The following is a 21,130-nucleotide window of genomic DNA, read 5'->3' as shown; positions in this document are numbered from 1 at the left end:
GACTACAACGCACTGTGGCCATCTGTTGCACCGGAGCTTTTCCGACTACTTCAGGCCCAGCATTAGATGCTCTGATTAGTCTACCACTACTTGATTTTTTCATCCAAAGAGAGGCCTTGAAGGCCATCTGCAGGCTGAAACACAATAGAAATTGGTACGGCCCCTGTCCGGACAACAGAGTAGGTATGGACTTAGATCCAACGATCCTCGCCATACCCTTTGACTCCATGCCATTCAGAGATTCAGAGTCGTGCTTGACAGGAGATACAGTGTGGTGCTGCCAGAGGCTCAAGTATGATCAAACTTAGAAAATGAGCCCGGCAAACACGGGTTTCGCGTTTTCACGGATGGCTCCAGGGTCTAGAGCCTACGTGGAATTCAGCGGGACAAAAGTGAACTTTGCTCTTGGAATGCATGTATCTTTGTTTCAAGCGAAGGTGTATGCTGCTCAAGAAGCGATGAACTTTGTTGTGGAAAACAGATGGAGAGGCAGATCTTTATGTATCTGCAGCGACAGCCAAGCTGCGTCCTATAAGCGTGCTGTTCCTTACCACATATCCTTGAAACTGTTATGCAATTACGTTGAGTTTCAACGCCATAATACGCCAATCGCCTTTTTTTATACAACGGCCGCGCCTTCGATTCAACACTACCCTGCTAGCTAGAGAAATCCACTGCTCGGAAGCGAAAAATGTATATGTGAAAGCAACAACAATGAAGCGTTGGTTTAGCTACTTTGTTTATAGCCGCTTAGCTCATAAACGATATGCTTAGGCCAGTGTTTCCAAGTCTAAGTAGCGATATTCTTTTTTATTATATTTATTTCAGGCAATTGAAGCCAAGTTTTCATGTGAAAGCAACAACAAAGTTATCAAGCAAGTTTCGCAGCTAGCGAGGATGGTTTTACCACATAAAACAGTTAATTTTGGTTTGACAGCTAATTTCGATAAATCTCCGATTAAAATTTAAGATTATAATAATTTAAGACTAGGATTTCTTCATTATTCACAAGGGAATCGAGTGGATTACGAATGGAAGAGCGAATTACGAAGTGGACTGCAAATTACGGACCGTGAGACAGCAAATTAAACTCTGTAAATAAATAAATTGGCGTATTCAGAAAAATCTGGCCACCCCTATGTGATAAGCTGGCTATGATGAATACAAGAATGATAGAATACAAGAGTTCACACTCCAAATTCGCTGCGACGTCATGCCCTGAGAATATACAAGCGACGAATATATGTCAACGGTTGTCAAAATTAAGTATGGGTTTCGCCTCGGCTCGGCTATGAGTGCCGGTTTACTAAACATATGTAAATCTAGTTTGACAGCTTAAAGTTTGTTCTGGTAGGGATATATAGAGATCAAATTGATAGAAAACAAATCAAATCAGATGTTCTTGTGACACTTGTACCAACTATGCAATATAAAGCACACATACCACCTATATTTTTAAATGAAACTAAAATTTATTCCACTACTGTTTGACACTCAAAGCACATTTATTTCAACATTTCATTAAATTTGCAGATTTAGATATCTTTTTCTGTTTTAAAATTGTTAACTTCAGCATTCTAGTTATAAATTAATTTGTTTTTCACTTCCTTGTAATCTGAAATAACCCCAATTTCCGCTTAAATTTAACAAAGTTTAGTTTTCTCGCCCTGAATTACAAAGTAGTTACATACATATCGCACCCTAAATACAAAAGGGTCATAACTCAAAATGTTCCTTCTGCTCAAATATGAACGAGACGTTATCAATAAAACGGTCCGCGGATGACATATGGCAAAAATAAATTTTTTGTTTCTTGGTAGGTCTGTTATAAGCTTACATGGCAAATTTCAGCGTGATATGTCACATAGTTTGTTGTCTGTGCTACTGTAAACAAGTCAAGCTCGAGTGTGGAAAATTTTGAGTTGTGACCCTTTTGTATTTAGGGTGCGATATGTCCATTAGGATGCTTCATTCTCCATATGAAAAAGATTGGTACTGTTTTTCCAATGAAATTATAAAATTTATAATATTCTAAGATTTTCATCAACGAATTTTGGGAAAATAGTAAAATTTACGTGAACTGTATCTACTTTTATAATCCGAAGTGATTTTTTTTTCGGCGAAAAATATGTTTAAAAACTAATTATTGGATTGGGGAATAAGTTCATAGCGTATTTATATTTTCTTTTATTTCACAACGATTTGTTTGCTGTTTGGTAAAGGGTAAGTATTCATTCGATAGAACTCTTTCTGCTCTATAAAACTGTTATTTTTGAATTATTTAATTTTTTATTAGTTTTGAGGCTTAGAAATAGAATACCCAGGAGGCAAAAATTAACATTTTCGACACCTGCTCTTCTTGGCTTTTCATCGAGGTCAAAAAGCTGCCGGAGCAACCCGGCACATTTGCGACGTGTATAGAGAAGGTGTCATAGGGGAGTCTACAGCACGGAAATGGTTTGCAAAGTACAAAAATCGCGACTTGACGTCGATGATACGTCCCGCAGTGGAAGACCATCTGAATGCGATGAAGAACGTCTCAAATCACTTTTGAAGGCGTGAATTGGGGGGAAAAATTAACTGCGATCAGAAAACGACTCTCAATTACCTTCATTCAATGGGATTTACCGAAAAGCCTGGGAGCCTGGGTGCCTCATGAGCTCAGCGAAAAAACAAGGAAAGCCGCCTTCAAATTGCTTCTCAGCATCTCGCCCGCCATCAAGCAACAATCGGTAATAAACAACGCTTTTTGTACCAAATCGTCACGGGAGATGAATCCTGCCTATACATCAATAAGAAGCAAAGAAAGCATGAGTGGGTGGCTCCAGGAGATACGCCAAAGCTGAGAGTCAAGCTGGATCTTCATCCAAAAAAGATCATGATATGTGTTTGGTGGGACTGGGAGGGCATGGTGCACTGAGAAATGCCCGAAATGAATGCCATGGTCAACAATCAGCTTTACATTGCCCAGCTACATCGCGTGAATGAGGCTATTTGGCTGAAAAGACCTGATCGACCATACTCATTCACGACAATGCCAGACCCCATGTTGCACAAGTCGTCAAAGTCGCACTCCAAGACCTCGAATGGGAGGTCCTTGAGCATCCGCCATATTCTTCGGACCTTGCAAAGGCCGATTACCATCTTTTCCGCTCCCTGTCAAGCCGTATGAAGAGCGTTACCTTTGATAACACAGAGATCTTGAAAAACTGGCTCAACAACTTGTTTGACACCAGACCAGACGATTTTTAGCGGAACGGCATCAACAAATTGGTCAAGAGGTGGGGAGAGGTTGTAAACAGCAACGGCGAATATATAATTGATTAACTTACTGATATAATTATTGATTTTTCTTCAAATAAAAGTTTTTGGTAAAAGCCTACGAACTTATTCCCCGACCCAATACATACATATATAAAACCGACTTCTTGATGTTTCAACTTCATTTCAAGTTGGACCAGTTTACCTAAGTCTTAATATTTTTCCGAAATATTTTGGGCGGATGTCTTAAAATATTAATAATAAAACTTATAATTCCAGTGGTAGATCTCCAATTTCTTTTTGCTGAGGCCGCCTAATGTACATACATACAGTTAACAGTTAAAATTCTTAACAGTTTTAATATTTCAAGTTATTAAAAAAACCTTTAGATTAATCTTTTGTTCGAATACACCTCAAATAGCAAATTTAGCTTAAATGTATCCCAAGCGAGTGAACCAACGCCGCGAGTAACGCCTATGAAGTTGGATATAAAATTCTTTCCATCCCTTCTTCAACTAAAATGGTTTGTATACTCGTATAAACTTATAAACTAGGCGGCTCAAAATTAACCATCCAATTTTCTTTTTGAATACAACATACCACATACAAAAAGTAATTTTGAGTAATGGATTAATTAATAAAAAATCATCCAATTTTTTTTAATAACTTTTATGTATATATACCTATGTATATAATTTTAACGTACACCTTTTTTGGTGTTTTGCCGAGCTCCTCCTTCTACTTTATGGTGTGCGTCTTGATGTTGTTCCACAAATGGCGGGACCTACAGTTTCAAGCCGACTCCCAACGGATTTTTTATGAGGAGCTTTTTCATGGCAGAAGTAACTACACTCTGAGGTTTGCCATTGCCTGCCGAGGGGCGACTGCTATTAGAAAAACTTTTTCTTCTTTCTTTTCTTCGAACCTACGTTCTCTCTGAGTTCCGAATGGTAATCACGCACCAACCCATTCGGCTACGGCAGCCGTTACTATAGAAAAAAATGATGTTGACCTTTAGGCTCTGCACTCCTTGTCTGTTTGTATGCTGTAGCTGTCTAGTTCACAAGTGTCAAATATGAGTGACGATGTGTAAAAATATCTATCTTTCGATAGGGTGATTAATTTTGCGCCACCTTGTATGTATTTTTAAACTAATTAATATGCATTATTCGGTACTCGCGAAAACATATAATTTCGTCACGACTTTGATTCAAATTCAAAATTTAAATTGATCAGGTTTTCGATAACTCGTGGATTCAAACACGAAAATACACGGACTATGAATCTGCATAGCCTAGACGATATAGAGCTTAATTTACATATAGTATTTTTTTTTGTTTTTTATTGAAAGTATAGTATAGTATTTAGAGTTACGTCTTTCATAAATTTCCTTTGCTTTGGTGGGTAAAAAAATTCGAGATTTGGTTCTGTCTAATGCGCCTGTTTTTCCTAATTCATAAGGTTTAAATGTCGTTGCATTATCAGCTTACGTTCCAGGCTGTAACAATGCCCAGATTTTGTAGTAAAAATACGCCTTATACTCGTACAACTGTATACTTAAAACTATGCTAGTAGTTGTCCCATTAAGACCGTCTATTTTGAAACATCCAAAAACACTCCAGCTTTATTTAGAAAGTCCTCATGTTCTTTTTCATTTGGTTTCTTTCAGTTTAGGAATCGTTCCTTGTTGGTTTACATCTATTTTTTTCCAAAAACTGCAAACAAAAATTCAACTGCGTCTTTATGACAAGCAATGTGAAATAACTTCCATCCAATTCCATTTCTGCGTTTGCAATGTGGCCGATTATCCTCGTCCCGTAGGAGCTTCATATATACAGTAGGGAGCAAAAGTGTTTCCATAGTTAACATTATCAACTTTGTGGGCCAATAAAGTGCAAACGAATGAAGCAAATCAAAAAAACTTTTTGTTGTAATAATATGTCTTTAAACTTCAACAAATTGCGGTATATGATAAAAACAAAACAGAATCAGTAAAATATTCAAACAAAAAAAACCAAAACAACTCCCATGTGTACAATTTTGCACCTTCCGTTATTCTTACTTTTGTTTGATTTCTTAATTCTCTTTTCAGTAATAGACATGCAGTTTTACCATTATATGTTTTGTTTGTTCATTATTCCCTTATATGATCCAGAAAATCACGTGTTTCTTATTATTCGAAACAGATTTGTTGATTTTAGCAATTAGTCTATAAAGTACCGCGAAAAAATGAACAAGCTTTCGTCTGATGTCGAAAATAGTATTATTAGCCTAACTGAAAGTGGCTGCTCGACTCGTGCTATTGCAGATCAGCTTAAAATTTCCCATTCAGCGGTGTCCAAGGTCCAAAAAAGACGAAATGTTGCACCCAAAAACATTATTAAAGGCCGTAAACGCCTCTTAAAAGCTCTGACGCCAGACTAATGATGTCGAAAATGAGATCTGATAAGTTCCTAACACCAAAGAAGGCATCTATGGGCATAGGAAAAGACGTGAGTCGGTGGACAGCTAGAAGAGCACTGGCTAAGATTGGATATGTGGCAAGGGTGAAAAAAAATAAACCAGCTTTATCCGAGAAGAATGTCAAGGCTCGATTGAAATTTGCCCGGGAACACAGAAACTGGACTCTAGATGACTGGAAACGTGTTATCTGGTCAGATGAATCCAAGTTCAACCATTTTCAGTCGGATGGCAAGCAATACTATTGGCATAGGCCCGGCGACAAGCTTCAAAAACACCATGTGAAGCAAACCGTCAAGCATGGAGGCGGCAATGTCAAAGTGTGGGGATGATTTACTTGGTGGCACATTGGACCATTACAAAAAATTGATGGTATAATGTTAAAAGAAGACTACCTCAATATTTTGCAAACCCAACTATCAAATTTTCTGGACAAGTGTGCATATCCCGAAGAGGAAATTACTTTTCAACAAGATGGGGACCCGAAGCACACTGCCAAAATTGTCCGCGAATGATTAAAAAGCCAAAATTTTAAGTTGATGAAGTGGCCAGCTCAAAGTCCCGGCCTCAATCCGATTGAGAACCTGTGGTCAATCGTGAAGCGACGGCTCGGGCAATATCAATCAGCGCCATCCAACCTAGACGATCTTTGGAAGCGTGTAGAACTGGAGTGGAACCGAATTCCAAAAGAAAACATAGAAGTTGGCCGAGAGTATGCCAAACTGAATGAAAGGTGTAATAGCTAATAAGGGTCTGTGGACAAAATATTAATTTCATATCATATTTCATTTTGTTCACTAAAGGTGCAAAATTGTACACATGCGAGTTGTTTTGGTTTTTTTTGTTTGAATATTTTACTGATTCTGTTTTGTTTTTATCATATACGGCAATTTGTTAAGAATTAAAGACATATTATTATTACAAAAAGTTTTTTTGATTTGCTTCTTTCGTTTGCATTTTATTGGCCCACAAAGTTGAGAATGTCAACTATGGAAACACTTTTGCTCCCTACTGTATATATATTTTCCCGTGGTTCCTAGGTGGAACAAAGGGCCTCAATAAACAAGTTAAAGTTAAATCTATTAGAAGCTAGGAATTTTATTTGCCGCCAGGAGCGGCCTGCTTGTTGCACTTCTGTTTCTACTAGTCGCCTCCACGTGTTAGATGGTCTGCCAGGTCTGCGGCTGCCTTGGGGGAGCTTCATGTTCATGTTCAAAGTTGTTTATCGGCCCCATTCTCTCTGCCAGACCAAAATGTGCACCTGTCTCATGATCGGACGTTAAGTCAGATAATAATTTTTGGTCTAAGTATCTCTGTCTTCACTGGATTCTCTGCGCCCCAGATGCGCCAACTCTGTTTGCTGTCTATACAATTAAGTTGAAGCTGAGTCTAATAAGAGAAAATGGAACTCTTCGAAACATCACCATTAACTGTCAGTTCCTGCAAGATCAATTCTGTGAACCTTCTCACAGCATTTCCCAAAGGCTCCCAAATATCTCGCAAAACGTCTATGCGTTGTGGCTGTATAAATCTAAACGTTGCATGTGCGATACAAAAGAGCTGATAAATTCAAAGTAGGCGGCCTTAAAGGGACGCCTAATATTTTAATCAATTTCACACATATCCCATTTTGTATAATTTTGTTTCATATTTTAGACTCTGCCTAAACGAGGCAAGCGAAAGTGCTTCTTGTATTGGATTCTTCCTAGACTACCAAATGTGAGACGTTACTGGTATATCCCGGCGAGTAACGTGGTGGCAATATGTTGGGCGGTGGCAATATATTGCCTGGCGAACGCATTTTTCCTAGCATTGGCACATGAATAGCTGCCGAATGGCCGCCTTTGGTGGCCTCATCCAAGTAGCGTCGGCTGCGCAAAATATCCGCATCGCTCTTCCAGGCTTGTTCGGGTGCGCGCGGGCCCAAACGAGGGTAGCGACGCTTGTCGACGGCGAAACTGATGGTGCCCGGATTGGCATTCAGGCCGACATTGTATTGCCGCTGCATGGCGAGCGATGCACGTAAGGTCTTGCGTTTCTGCAAAGAGATAAAAAAGAAGAAATTTATTCATTGATTCGCAATTGCCAGTGACAACTGCTACCTCTATGGTTCCGCGCCACTTGTCTGCTGCGTGACGCGCTATGTCCAATCGTTTTTGCTTCTTTACTTGATGCTTCTTATAGATAACCTCAACTATGATGAGTCCCACACCACCGGCAACGCCAGCAGCGACTAAAATGAATACGCCAGCCATGTTCTGTAGTCCCAGCGTATTGGGTGTCTTTTCGAAGAGTTCGCATTGCTGAGCGTTGCCGTGGAATATCCAGTGCTTGTCGAGCGCCTCCATAAAGCCACCTATGCATAAATATGTATGGGTATATATTTATAAATCCCCTTATTCACTTTCCGTTCACTGAACGGCCACTTACTCTCATGGAACTCCAAAATTGCAAGCGTAACCGCATCAGTCCAAGGGGAACCCTTCTGTAAGCCAATGCCATATCCGCTACGCCCGAATAATTCACCCGCGGTAACTAATTCACAATCTTTGGATGCTTCATACTCCAGGCGTGAAGAGTCCCAAATGAAAGCCATTAATTTCCTTTTCAAAATAAGAAATTTTTTTAAACTGCTTTTTTTATGCTCCCATCATCCTTACCCTTTTTTCACATCCTGTATGGCCTGCTCTGCCGTATCATAATTGTTTGCCTCCATAGTCCGGTACATATTAGACAACTCTACTTGTCGCCGAAAATACATGTCCACGGATGAACCCTTAACGGTGGCACAGGTCAAATTCTCCATTGTATTCCTTAGGCGCGCATCATTGATGCCACTCAGTTTCGTCTTTGGACGCTCCAGCACGAGGAAAGCAGCCAGATTGGCAGTGTACGAGGCGACAATGATCATCGCAAAGCCAGCCCAGAACATACCCAGCACACGCGCCGAAAAGCTTCGCGGCGTTCCTTCGCCAATGCCGCTATTCAAAAGCACTCCCCAGGCAAACCAGATGGCAGAACTCAAATTCAATGCCTTTTCTTCATTGCTGTCTGTGTGCGAGAGTTTGAAACGCCCAAATGGTGAGAACCTGTGGAAAAGGCAGAACGAAAAATCGCCAAAGAAAGCGTGGTTGCAGTATTGTTATTTACCTGGTTGTATGAGAATCACAGTGTGAAATCTACGAGAGGGGATATTGGGGAGATGAAATGCAAAGTGTGCTGCGGCATGCGATCGATGAGCGGCGATCGATATTTGGTTTTTGTGTTTGTTAGTTATTAATATTTTATGAGCGTTTATTTATTTAGTTTTGTTGTTGTTTGGGGAAAGGGTGCAATAGTCGAAAGATCAATTCTCATTGATCACTAGAGTTTTCAACATATTTCCTTTACTTATAGTAGATGTATGTATTTGACTTGTATGAGAACTGATCTTGGATAGGATCGGGGTTGCACAGCCCTACTTACCTATCGAGCAGATATAGGACCAGCGCGACTACATGTACAGATACCATTACCAATATCCATAGCGTGTTGCTAAATGGCTGCAGAAATGACACCAAAGTACTTGAACGTGACGGTTTCTTTTCGAGTATTGTGATGCCTTGATATTTGAACGGTTTCGAGAACTCAATAAATTCGGCACGCTCTGGATTAATGGTGAGTGGCATCGCCATGTCGGCACGTTCATTCACCAATTCCCCAATCAGACCGCTCCATTCTTTACGCGACGTTATCGCACCCGAAGTCGACGAGCTCACATTTTTCAAGGTGTAATGACCGAATTGCCCATCCGGCGAAAGTGCCAAATCGAAAGTGAAGTTAATACGATGCGACAGAGCGTTGAGTAGATCGATGCAATAGCCGCGACAGCAATTCTCGTTCTCTGGAAGAAAGAGAGGAATCATCGTTAAATGCAGCTAACAAATGAGAAAATTCAGATTTCAATTAGAAACAAGTAAAGAAGTTTTAAAGTTTAATTATTTTTGTTCTAGTTGTCCTAACCACTATTAGTTCGTACGGCTACGATTTGTTCACTCATACACCCTGTTTGAAAATTATAAGCATACCACTTTTTTTTATAAAAAATATAGTTCGTACTACAGCAAAAACTTTATTTCATTTTTCGAAATTTCATCAAAAGTTTCATCTTTTTAACCAGAATTTTTTTTGGGAAGAAAGAGAGGAATCATCGTTAAATGCAGCTAACAAATGAGAAAATTCAGATTTCAATTAGAAACAAGTAAAGAAGTTTTAAAGTTTAATTATTTTTGTTCTAGTTGTCCTAACCACTATTAGTTCGTACGGCTACGATTTGTTCACTCATACACCCTGTTTGAAAATTATAAGCATACCACTTTTTTTTATAAAAAATATAGTTCGTACTACAGCAAAAACTTTATTTCATTTTTCGAAATTTCATCAAAAGTTTCATCTTTTTAACCAGAATTTTTTTTGGGAAGAAAGAGAGGAATCATCGTTAAATGCAGCTAACAAATGAGAAAATTCAGATTTCAATTAGAAACAAGTAAAGAAGTTTTAAAGTTTAATTATTTTTGTTCTAGTTGTCCTAACCACTATTAGTTCGTACGGCTACGATTTGTTCACTCATACACCCTGTTTGAAAATTATAAGCATACCACTTTTTTTTATAAAAAATATAGTTCGTACTACAGCAAAAACTTTATTTCATTTTTCGAAATTTCATCAAAAGTTTCATCTTTTTAACCAGAATTTTTTTTGGGTAGCAGTTTTATAGCCCATGAAATTTCAGTAAAACAAAGTGCAAGTTCTAAGTGGCTACAAACTAACGTCGATTTTTCACTTTTTTTTCGCGCGGCACCACGTATTTTCTTTCACAGAAAGTTTATGCTCGAATTATTTTATATGGCAGAAAAAGCCTAGCACCGTCAGCACTTTTATTATACTAGTATTAATAGAATATTCCCATAAAAAGTCTAAAAATTCTGGTTAAAAAGAAGAAAGTTTTGATGAAATTTTGAAATTTTTCCAAAGTTTGACACTTTGCGTTGCAAGGTTTTTGTTGCACCATGAATCATCATCATTGTTGACATGACGATCCGGATTGAAACTTGGCCTCCCTCAAAAACTACGACCAAGAATCTCGTCGCTCCTTTGCAGACATCCTCCAGTTTTCCGGTCAAAAGATCTTGTCGTCGTCATTAACTGTAGCAACCAAGGTTTTCCTGAGGCCACACTATTGTAAATCTGTTTTGCAGTTTCGTTTGGGTCCATCCTCAGAACATGTTGAGCCCACTTAAGATACTGAGCCTTGATGTACTCGGTGATGTGGAAGTCGTTTAGCTCGGCGAGGCATTCATCGTTGTAACGTGGCTAAAGTTGACGTGATCGGTCCAAGAATACGGCGTAGAATTTTTCGCGCAACATTTGACAAAAAAAAAAATATTGCGGTGTGCTTGTAATTATGTAACGGAGTGTATATGAGAAAAAATAGGGCTATGAATTAATACCATTTAGGGTAGTAATAAGGATCATATTTATAACTTTTGAATTATCCGAAGCATTTTTGATGAAAAATTGTGGTATTAAACCAATGCAATACACCAAATTTGGTAGAATAACTGGAGTCTTGGTTTCACTATGTAACACGAAAAATGTCGCCGTGAAACTTCATGAAACTAAAGCTCTCTCTCTTTCAGACAAAAGTCTTTACGATCCTGCAGGCATGCAGAATGCTTAGGGAATGCGGACGCGAAGGAGATATTAACATTTTTTCCGATAATCAATAATCAAGCTGCGATCAAGGCTCTGACGCCGCCTTGGTGCAGTTCCAAACCAGTAAACTCCTGTAAAGAGGAGATCAAATTGCTTGGGTGTGCAGGTAACATTTCTCTGATCTTGGTTCCAGGACATGGGAACATAGAGAGAAATTGCTGATGAGGAAGGGGTAGACTGAATTGCTATTTTGAAAACCCTTTGGCCCCAGCACAATTTACGCAGGTCACACATATTGCTTGTGACTGTGTTTAGCGGCCATTGTACGATCGCCACACATATAACCCCCATTGCAGAAACTGTTGGAACATTTCGGAGAAGGAGACATTCTCTGTAAATGTCTGGGATTGGCCGATTAGACGATAAAGGTCACTGAGTGTTCCTTTCTTTGAAAGCCTGGGGCAGTGCTCCAACAAAGACATGCGTTTCGGTCTGTTTGGGTGATAGTCGGGTCTATTTTGTCATAACATAAAAAAAACAGTGGAACGGACGACTGCTTAGTTGGGGAAAATGCGTTAGGAACTATCATTTCAGGAACTTATCATTTTTATTTTAGTTGAAGTGAGTTTATTATATTGGGTAGTCGAAAAAGTCTTTTCGTATTTTGTCAATAGATGTCGTTGGAGCCATCTATCTCCAGTGCCACCAATCACATTGTGTCATATCATATGGTGTTAGAAAGGTGACATTTTAAACTTCATTTAAGCAAAAAAAATTAAATTCGGAGAAGTTGAAAAAAAGTTATAGCTGTTAAAAAATGAGTGAAAATAATGAAGAAATTCGCTATATTTTGAAATTTTTGTATAAAATTTGAATTTGAAATGAATTTTGTGCAGTTTATGGAGGCGATGCTGTATCAGTTCGTGTAGCACAACAATGGTTCGCTCGCTTCCGTTCTGGAAATTTCGATGTGAAAGATGCACCTCGCTCCGGTCGACCTATCGTTGAAAAAGTCGATGAAATTATGGAAAAGATTGACCAGGACCGTCACATAAGCTGCCATGACATCGCCAAGGCACTAAACATTCATCATCAAATGGTTTTGAACCATTTAAAAAAGGCTGGTTATAAAAAGAAGCTCGATGTTTGGGTACCACATGAATTGTCTGCAAAAAATTTAATGGACCGAATTAACATCTGCGATTCTTTGCTGAAACGAAATGAAATCGAACCATTTCTGAAGCGAATGGTAACAGGAGACGAAAAGTGGATCAAATACGACAATAATGTGCGAAAAAGATCATGATGCAAGGGTGGTGAAGCTCAACAAATGGTCGCAAAGCCAAAATTGACGCCTCGAAAGGTTATGCTGTGTGTTTGGTGGGATTGGAAAGGAATCATCCACTATGAGCTGCTCCAGCCTGCGCGTACGATTGATTCTACACTTTACTGTCAACAGCTGATGAGATTGAAGCAAGCAATCGGAAAAACCGGCCAGAACTGATCAGCAGAAAGGGCGTCGTCTTCCATCAGGACAACGCTAGGCCACACACATCTTTGATGACTTGGCAAAAACTGGGAGAGCTTGGCTGGGAAGTTTTGTTGCATCCACCATATAGCCCTGACCTTGTACTATCGGACTACCATTTGTTTCGGTCAATGTAGAACTCCCTTAATGGAGTAAAGTTGGCTTCAAGAGAAGCCTGTGAAAATTACTTGTCGCAGTTTTTCGCCGAGAAACCAGAAAAGTTTTACACTGATGGAATAATGTCTCTAGAAGAAAAATGGCAAAAGGTGGTCGACCAAAATGGTACATATTTGGCTTAATAAAGTTCATTATAAATATAAAAAAAATGAGTTGAAGTTTGATTAGAAATACGAAAAGACTTTTCCGACTACCCAATATGAAAAAGGAAAAGGCGTTGGAAAAACTAAATTTGCAAATATTTGTACCAACCGCTGCCATTGGTGGCATTGAATAGTGGACATGGGATTTCATCTTCGTCGCAATTGACTTCATCTTCTGTGAGGCGACGCGTATAAACGAAAGGTTTCTCTTCGATGGTTAAAATTTTTAAGTGCGTCGGAATCATTATGCCCTCAGGTTTTTTCTTCTCTTTACCAGGCCACAAAATTTCACTGTCATTGATGCGTAAGCGCATTTTAGCCTTTTCCTAAAAATAATAAGAGAAAATGTATGTATATGTAGAGAAATGTATATGCAATAACACCCATAACAGACGAGCTTAAAATGTTTTCTTTTCCACTTACCGTGTCATAATAGAATTTGCCTACAATTTGCTTCTTCTGCTTCTCGCGTATGTTGATTACGTCATAGCCGGCATAAATGCGATCCCCATTATCATCAAAGGCCACCTGCCCCGTTTCGCCCGTAATATTGCGCGTCTTCAGATACTGAAACAGACGTTTACCTACACCGTTCGAGATGAGGATGCGAGAAAATTACAAAACTAATTAAGTAAAGCTCATAAATGTAAGTGTTGAATGTGTGTGTAACTTCGCTTGTGTGTGTGTTAATAATTCAGTTTAAGTAAACATTGACAGCCTCACCGGACTCCCAATTAACGCCCGAATCACCGCAATCCTTTGGCGCCTCTGTAATCGTTTCATTGGACATCATCTCCTTAATTGCAGACGCGAGCACATAAACACTGTCCTAAAAGCACGGCAAAGTGGAAAACCAGACCGTTATGAAATGTTTCGTATGTATGTGCAAGATACATGTGTGTGTGTGTGTGTAGTAATCTTCACTGTAGGAAAATCGTAAAATAGCGCACGATTTTGATGGCCTTCTTCTTATATGAAGCTAATTTTTTACAGCCAATTATTGAAAATAAGCAGTTAAGGGAGCTAATTTTAGTTTGAAACAACTAATGAGTTTTTTCTTCGCCCTCATACACCGTACATGTCAATGTAGATTTGAAGGCAAATATAATAAAACTACAGTGCGGTTCACTTGATTAGCCACAAGAATTTTTATGGAAGAAAATTGTTATTAAAGCAACCGCTCTCGTGATTTTTTTGATAATTCAAGTTCAGACTGCAATTTGCTCGAAAAAAAACATGCATCGAAATATTATTCCACCTAACGGTATTTCGCAGCAGTGAAACTTCAGCAGTTGTAATATTGTGCTTGATTTATTGGTTCATCCAACAACACAACACAACACTTTGTTGGGTTCCCAGTGATTCTGGAGTGGAGGGAAATGAAAGAGCGGATGAGTGTGCAAGAAAGGCTCTGAGCTTTACCTTCAGCGAGTGGTAGAGGACGGGCATAAGCATTCCTCTAAACGAGTTATAAAGGGTTTTTCAATAAGGGCGGGTAGATGTTGAAATGGAATAAAATGGCGTTTGCTGTGTGGCACGTAGCGCCGTCCTGCTGGAACCACATGTCGTCTAGGTCCATATGGTTCAATATGGGCCATAAGAAATTGGAAGGGCCACCACGTCTAGCGAAAAATTTCGTTTGCGTTAATTAACACTCATTTCGATAATAAAGTTGTATCATTTGAACGTGCTGTTCAATCGTGTAACTTGCCATGATGATTTGGCATAAACAACTGAATAATAAACAAAAGATTTGACAGATGTCATCAAAACAAAATGGCTGCCACAGGGCGCCGAAATCGACCCGCGCCAATTGAAAAACCCTTTACATCTCTATTGACCCGAGCGTAATCGCGGAAACCAATGGAAGGTGGTCTCTGACTACTAACTGCAGGGTCCACAAGGCGCTCTGGCCAATGCAAGTACAGGTGTCACAACGGGCCTTAGGGCCACCGAGTGTCTTGTGTTAAACAAGCAACCTGACTAACCTAACCTATTGCCGCTCTTCGGTCGATATATCTTGTCTGCTGGTCTGCTGGAAGGAAGTTTAATGTGTCATATAATGCTCTCGATGTACACCATTGACCGGTTATAAAAATAGATGCGAGCCTTTAGACCTTGTCAACACTTTAATGTCCACGCCTTTTCCCTTCCATTCCACCATTTTACAATACCATAGTAGAGAATTGGTCTAACTGCTGTGTAGAACCAATGTATTATTCTGGATTTCAAACCCATTTTTTTAGAATTAGCCTCTATCTGTGACTGTGAGCACCCAATTTAGTTTTCTATCCAGTACAAGTCCTAGATATTTAGCTCTTTCTGTTACTCTAAGGGGTATTCCCCCTAGGAATGTTTGTTTAAGAGCAAGTGTTTTATGTCTGCTGCTAAGCAATAACGCAGCATGTTGAAATGCTGAAATTGGGTATGTCATGCCAGAGAGATTGCTATTTAATATGTTTTCAAATGTTTGTGCGTCTACGGTTTACACAGTTTAATTGGTAGTACAAAACTGAACATTAGCACCTGTGGTCTGAGAAGGAGCTGTCTTTAGGATCTCTCCGATCTTTTATGCCCCTCGTCCATTGATACACGGGATGTCTAGAGCTTCCCTCCTAGTTTGCGTATTAAAGCTGTGTAAAGGGATTTATTTTTTAAGCATTCATTGTGCTTGATCGAAAACTTCTTAATTCTAATAAGGTGGGAAAGTAGAAAGGTTTAGCAGATCGCGAAAAAGGACAAATCGATATCTTGGCCTCAGAGGGACTTTTAAATTGCCAAATTGTCAAAAAGATTTGTCGAAGTCCAAATGTTGTGGATCGTTACGTGAAATAAGGTGACTCCTATGGTAAGAACTACGCAGGCAGAAAGACAAATGGCTTAAACACCGAAGATAACCCGTAAAATCCAAAGTATTGCATCAAACTCTGCCCTTTCAACAGAGAAAATTAAATAAATGGAAAATGTTGCAGTCAGCAAATCCTGCGTTTGAAGGGCTATTTTAGAGCACAAGCGCCACATCGGAAGCATGAAAAATTCCAAAAAAAAACACCTTTGAATAAATTTTGCAAACAATGACACCACCAAGGGGCCATATGGCTCGAAGTTCTCGGCCTTAAAGCCATAAAAATTATTGCCTCTAATCAAGTGAACCGGAAATTTTGTAAATTTATCCAATTTGCTTTTTTGCACCACTTTTACTTCTATTGCTGCGTATTATTCTTATTATTCAAGCAACTTAGTATGTAAAGTCTTTCAAAAGTAACGCCTACATGTTGATAGTGAATAATTCTTAGAAGATACTTTTATTGATGCCATCTTTGACATTTGGCCAGTAGACAGGGGACAATTTTTTTTTTTCAAGAATTCAATGACACAATTCCAAACCTTGTTTAGGGTATTGGGATGTCCAGTGAGATCTTAAATTTTTACTTCATATGAAAGGTGAGTGCTTGCATAGCAGATTCCTCTTGTATTGCTAAGTGGTAGACTTAAAAACACTTCCATCCCAGCAGTTGTGGTGGTTCTCATAGCCCCTGCCATACTTAGGCACGTCAGCCTTTGTAGTCTACACAGTGTTGATAGGGATGTAATTTGATTGGTTTTTGTCCACCATACCAATGCGTCGTATAATAGGATATGTCTTACCAATTGCGTGTAGAACCAGGAGGTCATTTTAGGGCTCAGGCCTCAGGATTTACTCTGAGAGTAAAAGTTCTTTTATTGTCCACAGGTTTTTCGTGGCCTTTTTTATTACTGAGTTGAGTTGGGCTTCCAAGTTGAGTTTTTTTCCAGCATAGTTCCTAGATACTTAACCTCTTCCTTTAGAGGTACCTCTCTTTCATTTATTTTCTGGTAAAGGAGACAATAGTGGTTTTGGAAGTGTTTACTGATAGTCCCTCTTTCCTACACCATTCCCAGGTTGTATTTATGGCGTCTTGCATCAAGTGAAAGATGCGACTTTGTTTATTGAATTCATAACAAAAAATTCACCGCCCATCACCGATCACAGAACAAAGTTTCAAATTTTCCAACAAGGGTCACGAAAATTCTAATGAAATGTAATAAGTCAAATGAAAATGAAATGTTGCAAAATAAGTTGCATACTTTGATGGTTAAAACCCCATAACCTCGTAACATTCGCATCTTCTTAATGGCTGCCATTTCTTGCTGGGACGTAGATTTCTGAGTGCAGCAGCAACACGTGTGTCATGAAATTTTAATAATATTTTGAAGACTCCTTGGGCAATTGGTTGTGCATGTATGTGTAGGACGTTGCAGGTGAGTGTACAGTTTTAATGCGCGCGTCAACAAAATGAAAGCAGGGTTGAATTGTTGGTTGCAAAACAAAAAATCATGTGTTTGTATGTGCGTGTGTGTGTGTGTGTGTATGTAATGCAAGTACGCCTTTCATAGCGCCATTGTAGCAAGTTTTAAATATGTTTACTTATGCTTACCCTTATGTGCCCCTTATCGCTCTTGGCATGCTCCAACACAAGACCCAAGACACCCACTGGCGTATTATTGGCATGGAGTGCCTGCTCGGTCACAATCCATGCATGGCCAGCCTCTGTCATATTGTAGAGTGCAGCGTCACGGAAAATAACTTGTGCATCCTCGGTGCTGTATGAAATAAATTGAATGGGCAAATATTAACATAAAACGGCGGAAAGATTTAAGTTCCATAACATTTTTGTTTTCTTTACACCTATTCATTGCAGTGCCTAGTTTTGTCATACCTGGCGTACAGCAGATATACACGCGATTGTGCAGTCTTCATGTCGATCAAATGCTCAGTGAAACTGTCCAGTTTGGGCTCGAATTCCACAATCATTTCAACAGTGGCGCGCACATCGATGTCATCGTAATTTGTCTGTGATGTGGTTTGAAAGCGACCCAGTATCGCGCGCCCATCCGTATCGGAACTATGTATTATGATCACCTGACACCGTCAAACGAAAACGCCATGCAGGACAACAACAACAACGACAAAAAGGAACAATACAAATTATGCTTAATAAGGGATAAATTATATTTAGCTGCGATATTGAGTTGTGTCCTTCGTTCTCACTCACCTTGGTGTAGCCAAAATGAAACATAATTTCCAGCCACACATCCGCTTGATGGTAATACGGCGGCACGGTACGTAAAAAGGAAACGTGAATATTCTTATCGGAGAAGGCAGCATCGCGAGAGGATATACCAATAACAGGTATCTGGTAGAAGCCACTCGTGTAGCTGACGGCGGCCGGTGACAGGTCGCCAGAAGTTTGCTCATGCGACACAACAACAGCGTACACCTGCGAAGCAAATGACAGGCAAAAAGAAAATAAGATGTGCGATAATAGAAATAGTATTCAAAAAAACAAAAACAACTGAGATATTTCATGAAATTCTTCAAGTATGAAGAGTAACTCGAATTAGTAATCATCAAAGCGGTGATAGCAGTAAACCCAAGGCGAACATTCCCAAGTCAATGTGTGCTTGGAATCGTGCCGAGGACTGAATGGTGCAGGGAATTAAAACATGTGCATCGCGAACGGAGTTTCCCTCTCGAATACCTGGCCGCCTTCGAGAGTAACTGTGGCCTTACCGCGGTAAGGGGCGCTGCCGCGGGGGACCCCATTACTTCCCCTAAATACTCGTGGGTTGTGGAGCTTGACGTAGTCAGGCGAAGCAACCGTAAGAAACAGATGAATATGAACACACAAAAAAACGAACAGAACAAAAAATTTGTGCCGCGCTGCGACACAATACCATCCTCCGAGGAGGATACCCTGCTGGCCTCCAGCCAAGATACGGCTGAGTCAGCAAAGAGTAAGGGAAGTACCAGCCATAGCACACCCTTACTAAGCAAGCAACAACAACAACAAAAAGTTCTACCACAAACCTCGAAAAAGGCGGCGGACGGCACTCAGAGAGAGAGAGTCAGGCCGCTAGAAAACACAAATCCGAGGGTGCCCTCATGAAGTCTCGCTACACGAAGGCGAGGTTCATTCTAAGCAAGATTGCCAAAAATGAACTCGCTGGAGCGACTGACGAGCGCGACGCGGCCGACAAACTAAAATACCAGTAGGTGGTTAAGGAGTACGAAGACTTCTTATCCAACAAACCTAAAGACAACAACAAGAAAAAAGGCGATGCGATGAAAAGGAACAGGTCACAGGACGTAATCGACCAGGCACCGAAGAGACCTAAGGTGTCCAGCAGCATCGAAGAAACAAAGCAACGACCGTTCAGTGAGGTGGTTAAGGATAACCTCCTATATGCACTGATCGACGAGACCACAAACAGCGGCAAAGTGGTCCTGCAAAAGTGGGGGCAAGTGGAGGCCAAACTATCCAAGCTCGTGTTAGCCAAGCATGTGGTTGGAGCACAGGGCGGAACTCTCCCTTCCTTCGATTCTGCAGGAGTACTTCGCGGCTGTAGGGTTATCAAGTGCGACGACGACTGGTCAAGGGTTGTCCTAGAAAGGTGTGTTGCTGAGATCAGCAGCACACTGGACGGCTTAAAACTTAAGCTTATTCCGGCCAAGGACATCCCCTGCCTTCCTCGCGCTCGCATTTGGCTGCCGGTGATGGACTTGAGCGGTGCAGAAGTGCTGAAGTACCTGAAGTCACACAACCCAGCGGTGCCGATGGACGACTGGGCAATCGTGAAGGCAGAAAAACCGCAAAAGAGCAGCATGTCATTCGTTCTGGAGATTAACGATGGGTGCCTGCCAATACTAAAACAACACGACAACAAAATGCGGTTTGGTCTAAGAAAGGCCAAACTGAAAATTTTCAAAGCAGACAGCAATGAAAATGAGGAAGACCCAGATGACGCAGACAACAACATACAGCTAGAAAGACTAGAAAAGCTCGACCTAGCTGAAGACAACAATAAATCCGATGCCTAGAGCCATACAGGTGAATCTGCAGCACTCGAAATGTGCTACAGAGAACTTGGATGTCTTCCTCAGGGAAGGGGGCATCGACATCGGTTTCATACAGGAGCCCTGGGTCAGAGACAACGAGATTAAGGGGTTCCAAAACAACAAGAGCATCAACATATTCTACAACAAAGCAGACGGTAAGCCACGGTCATGCATAATCACTAAAAAACACTTAAAAGCTTTTCTGTGTTCTAATTTTAGCACTCCCGATTTTACGGTGGTGAAAGTGGAGCTGCAGAAATCGGCGATATACCTGGCATCGGTGTATATGCCACATGGGAAAGCAGCGCCGCCAGACGAAGTGGCTCGATTCCTGTCAACATTGAACAGCACGGACAAACTATTGATGGGCTGCGACGCAAACGCCAGAAACGAGCTTTGGGGCAGTTCAGAGACGAATGAAAGAGGTGAGTCATTTTTCGAATTCCTATTAAACACCAACCTAGACATATGTAATGTAGGGACCACCCCAACCTTCACTTTTCCGAGCTCGGCAAATTTTCCAGGCTGGGAAGAGGTCTTAGACATTACCCTATGCACAAATAATAATTCCCAAATAGTCACAAATTGGAGGGTATCCGACAAGAGATCCTTTTCAGACCACAGCTGGGTCCACTTCGATATCAATCTTAAGCTTGAGAAACCTTTCCCATATAGAAATCCCAGAAGAACAAACTGGCATACATTCCGTAGAGTGACCCAGTCTAAACTTCAAAACTTAAATAGAACCATAACATCAAGGGAAGACCTAGATGAGAAAGTAAGAGCTTTCGAAACTTCCCTGACGAAAGGACTTGAAGCCTCATGTCCCGCCACATATGGCAAAACAACCTATCCTACCTGGTGGAATGAAGATCTAAGTAAACTCAGGAAAATGACAAGAGAAATCTTCAATATCTGCTACAAACACAAATACTTCAAACCCTACAA

General features: G+C 40.3%; 1 protein-coding gene across 1 annotated transcript in view; it reads right to left on the bottom strand.

The window, feature by feature from the left end:
* Positions 1-1,482: 1,482 nt before the first annotated feature.
* The window catches only part of LOC128864996 (glutamate [NMDA] receptor subunit 1), a 58,255-nt gene continuing 38,607 nt past the window's right edge, over positions 1,483-21,130 (bottom strand). Inside the window, exons 4-14 of the mRNA XM_054104834.1 lie at positions 18,339-18,563; positions 18,003-18,205; positions 17,721-17,886; positions 13,987-14,092; positions 13,687-13,847; positions 13,373-13,589; positions 9,187-9,604; positions 8,382-8,810; positions 8,152-8,324; positions 7,824-8,077; positions 1,483-7,759 (exon numbers count right to left, since the gene is read on the bottom strand). Of these exons, the coding sequence (XP_053960809.1) occupies positions 7,427-7,759; positions 7,824-8,077; positions 8,152-8,324; positions 8,382-8,810; positions 9,187-9,604; positions 13,373-13,589; positions 13,687-13,847; positions 13,987-14,092; positions 17,721-17,886; positions 18,003-18,205; positions 18,339-18,563 (2,685 nt within the window). The 3' untranslated portion in view covers positions 1,483-7,426. The remainder of the gene's footprint in view (positions 7,760-7,823; positions 8,078-8,151; positions 8,325-8,381; positions 8,811-9,186; positions 9,605-13,372; positions 13,590-13,686; positions 13,848-13,986; positions 14,093-17,720; positions 17,887-18,002; positions 18,206-18,338; positions 18,564-21,130) is intronic.

Source organism: Anastrepha ludens, chromosome 2, assembly GCF_028408465.1.
Source record: "Anastrepha ludens isolate Willacy chromosome 2, idAnaLude1.1, whole genome shotgun sequence".
Taxonomy (NCBI): Eukaryota; Metazoa; Arthropoda; class Insecta; order Diptera; family Tephritidae; genus Anastrepha; species Anastrepha ludens.
The sequence above is the reverse complement of the archived record's forward strand: the minus strand, read 5'-3'. Positions and strand labels throughout refer to the sequence as shown.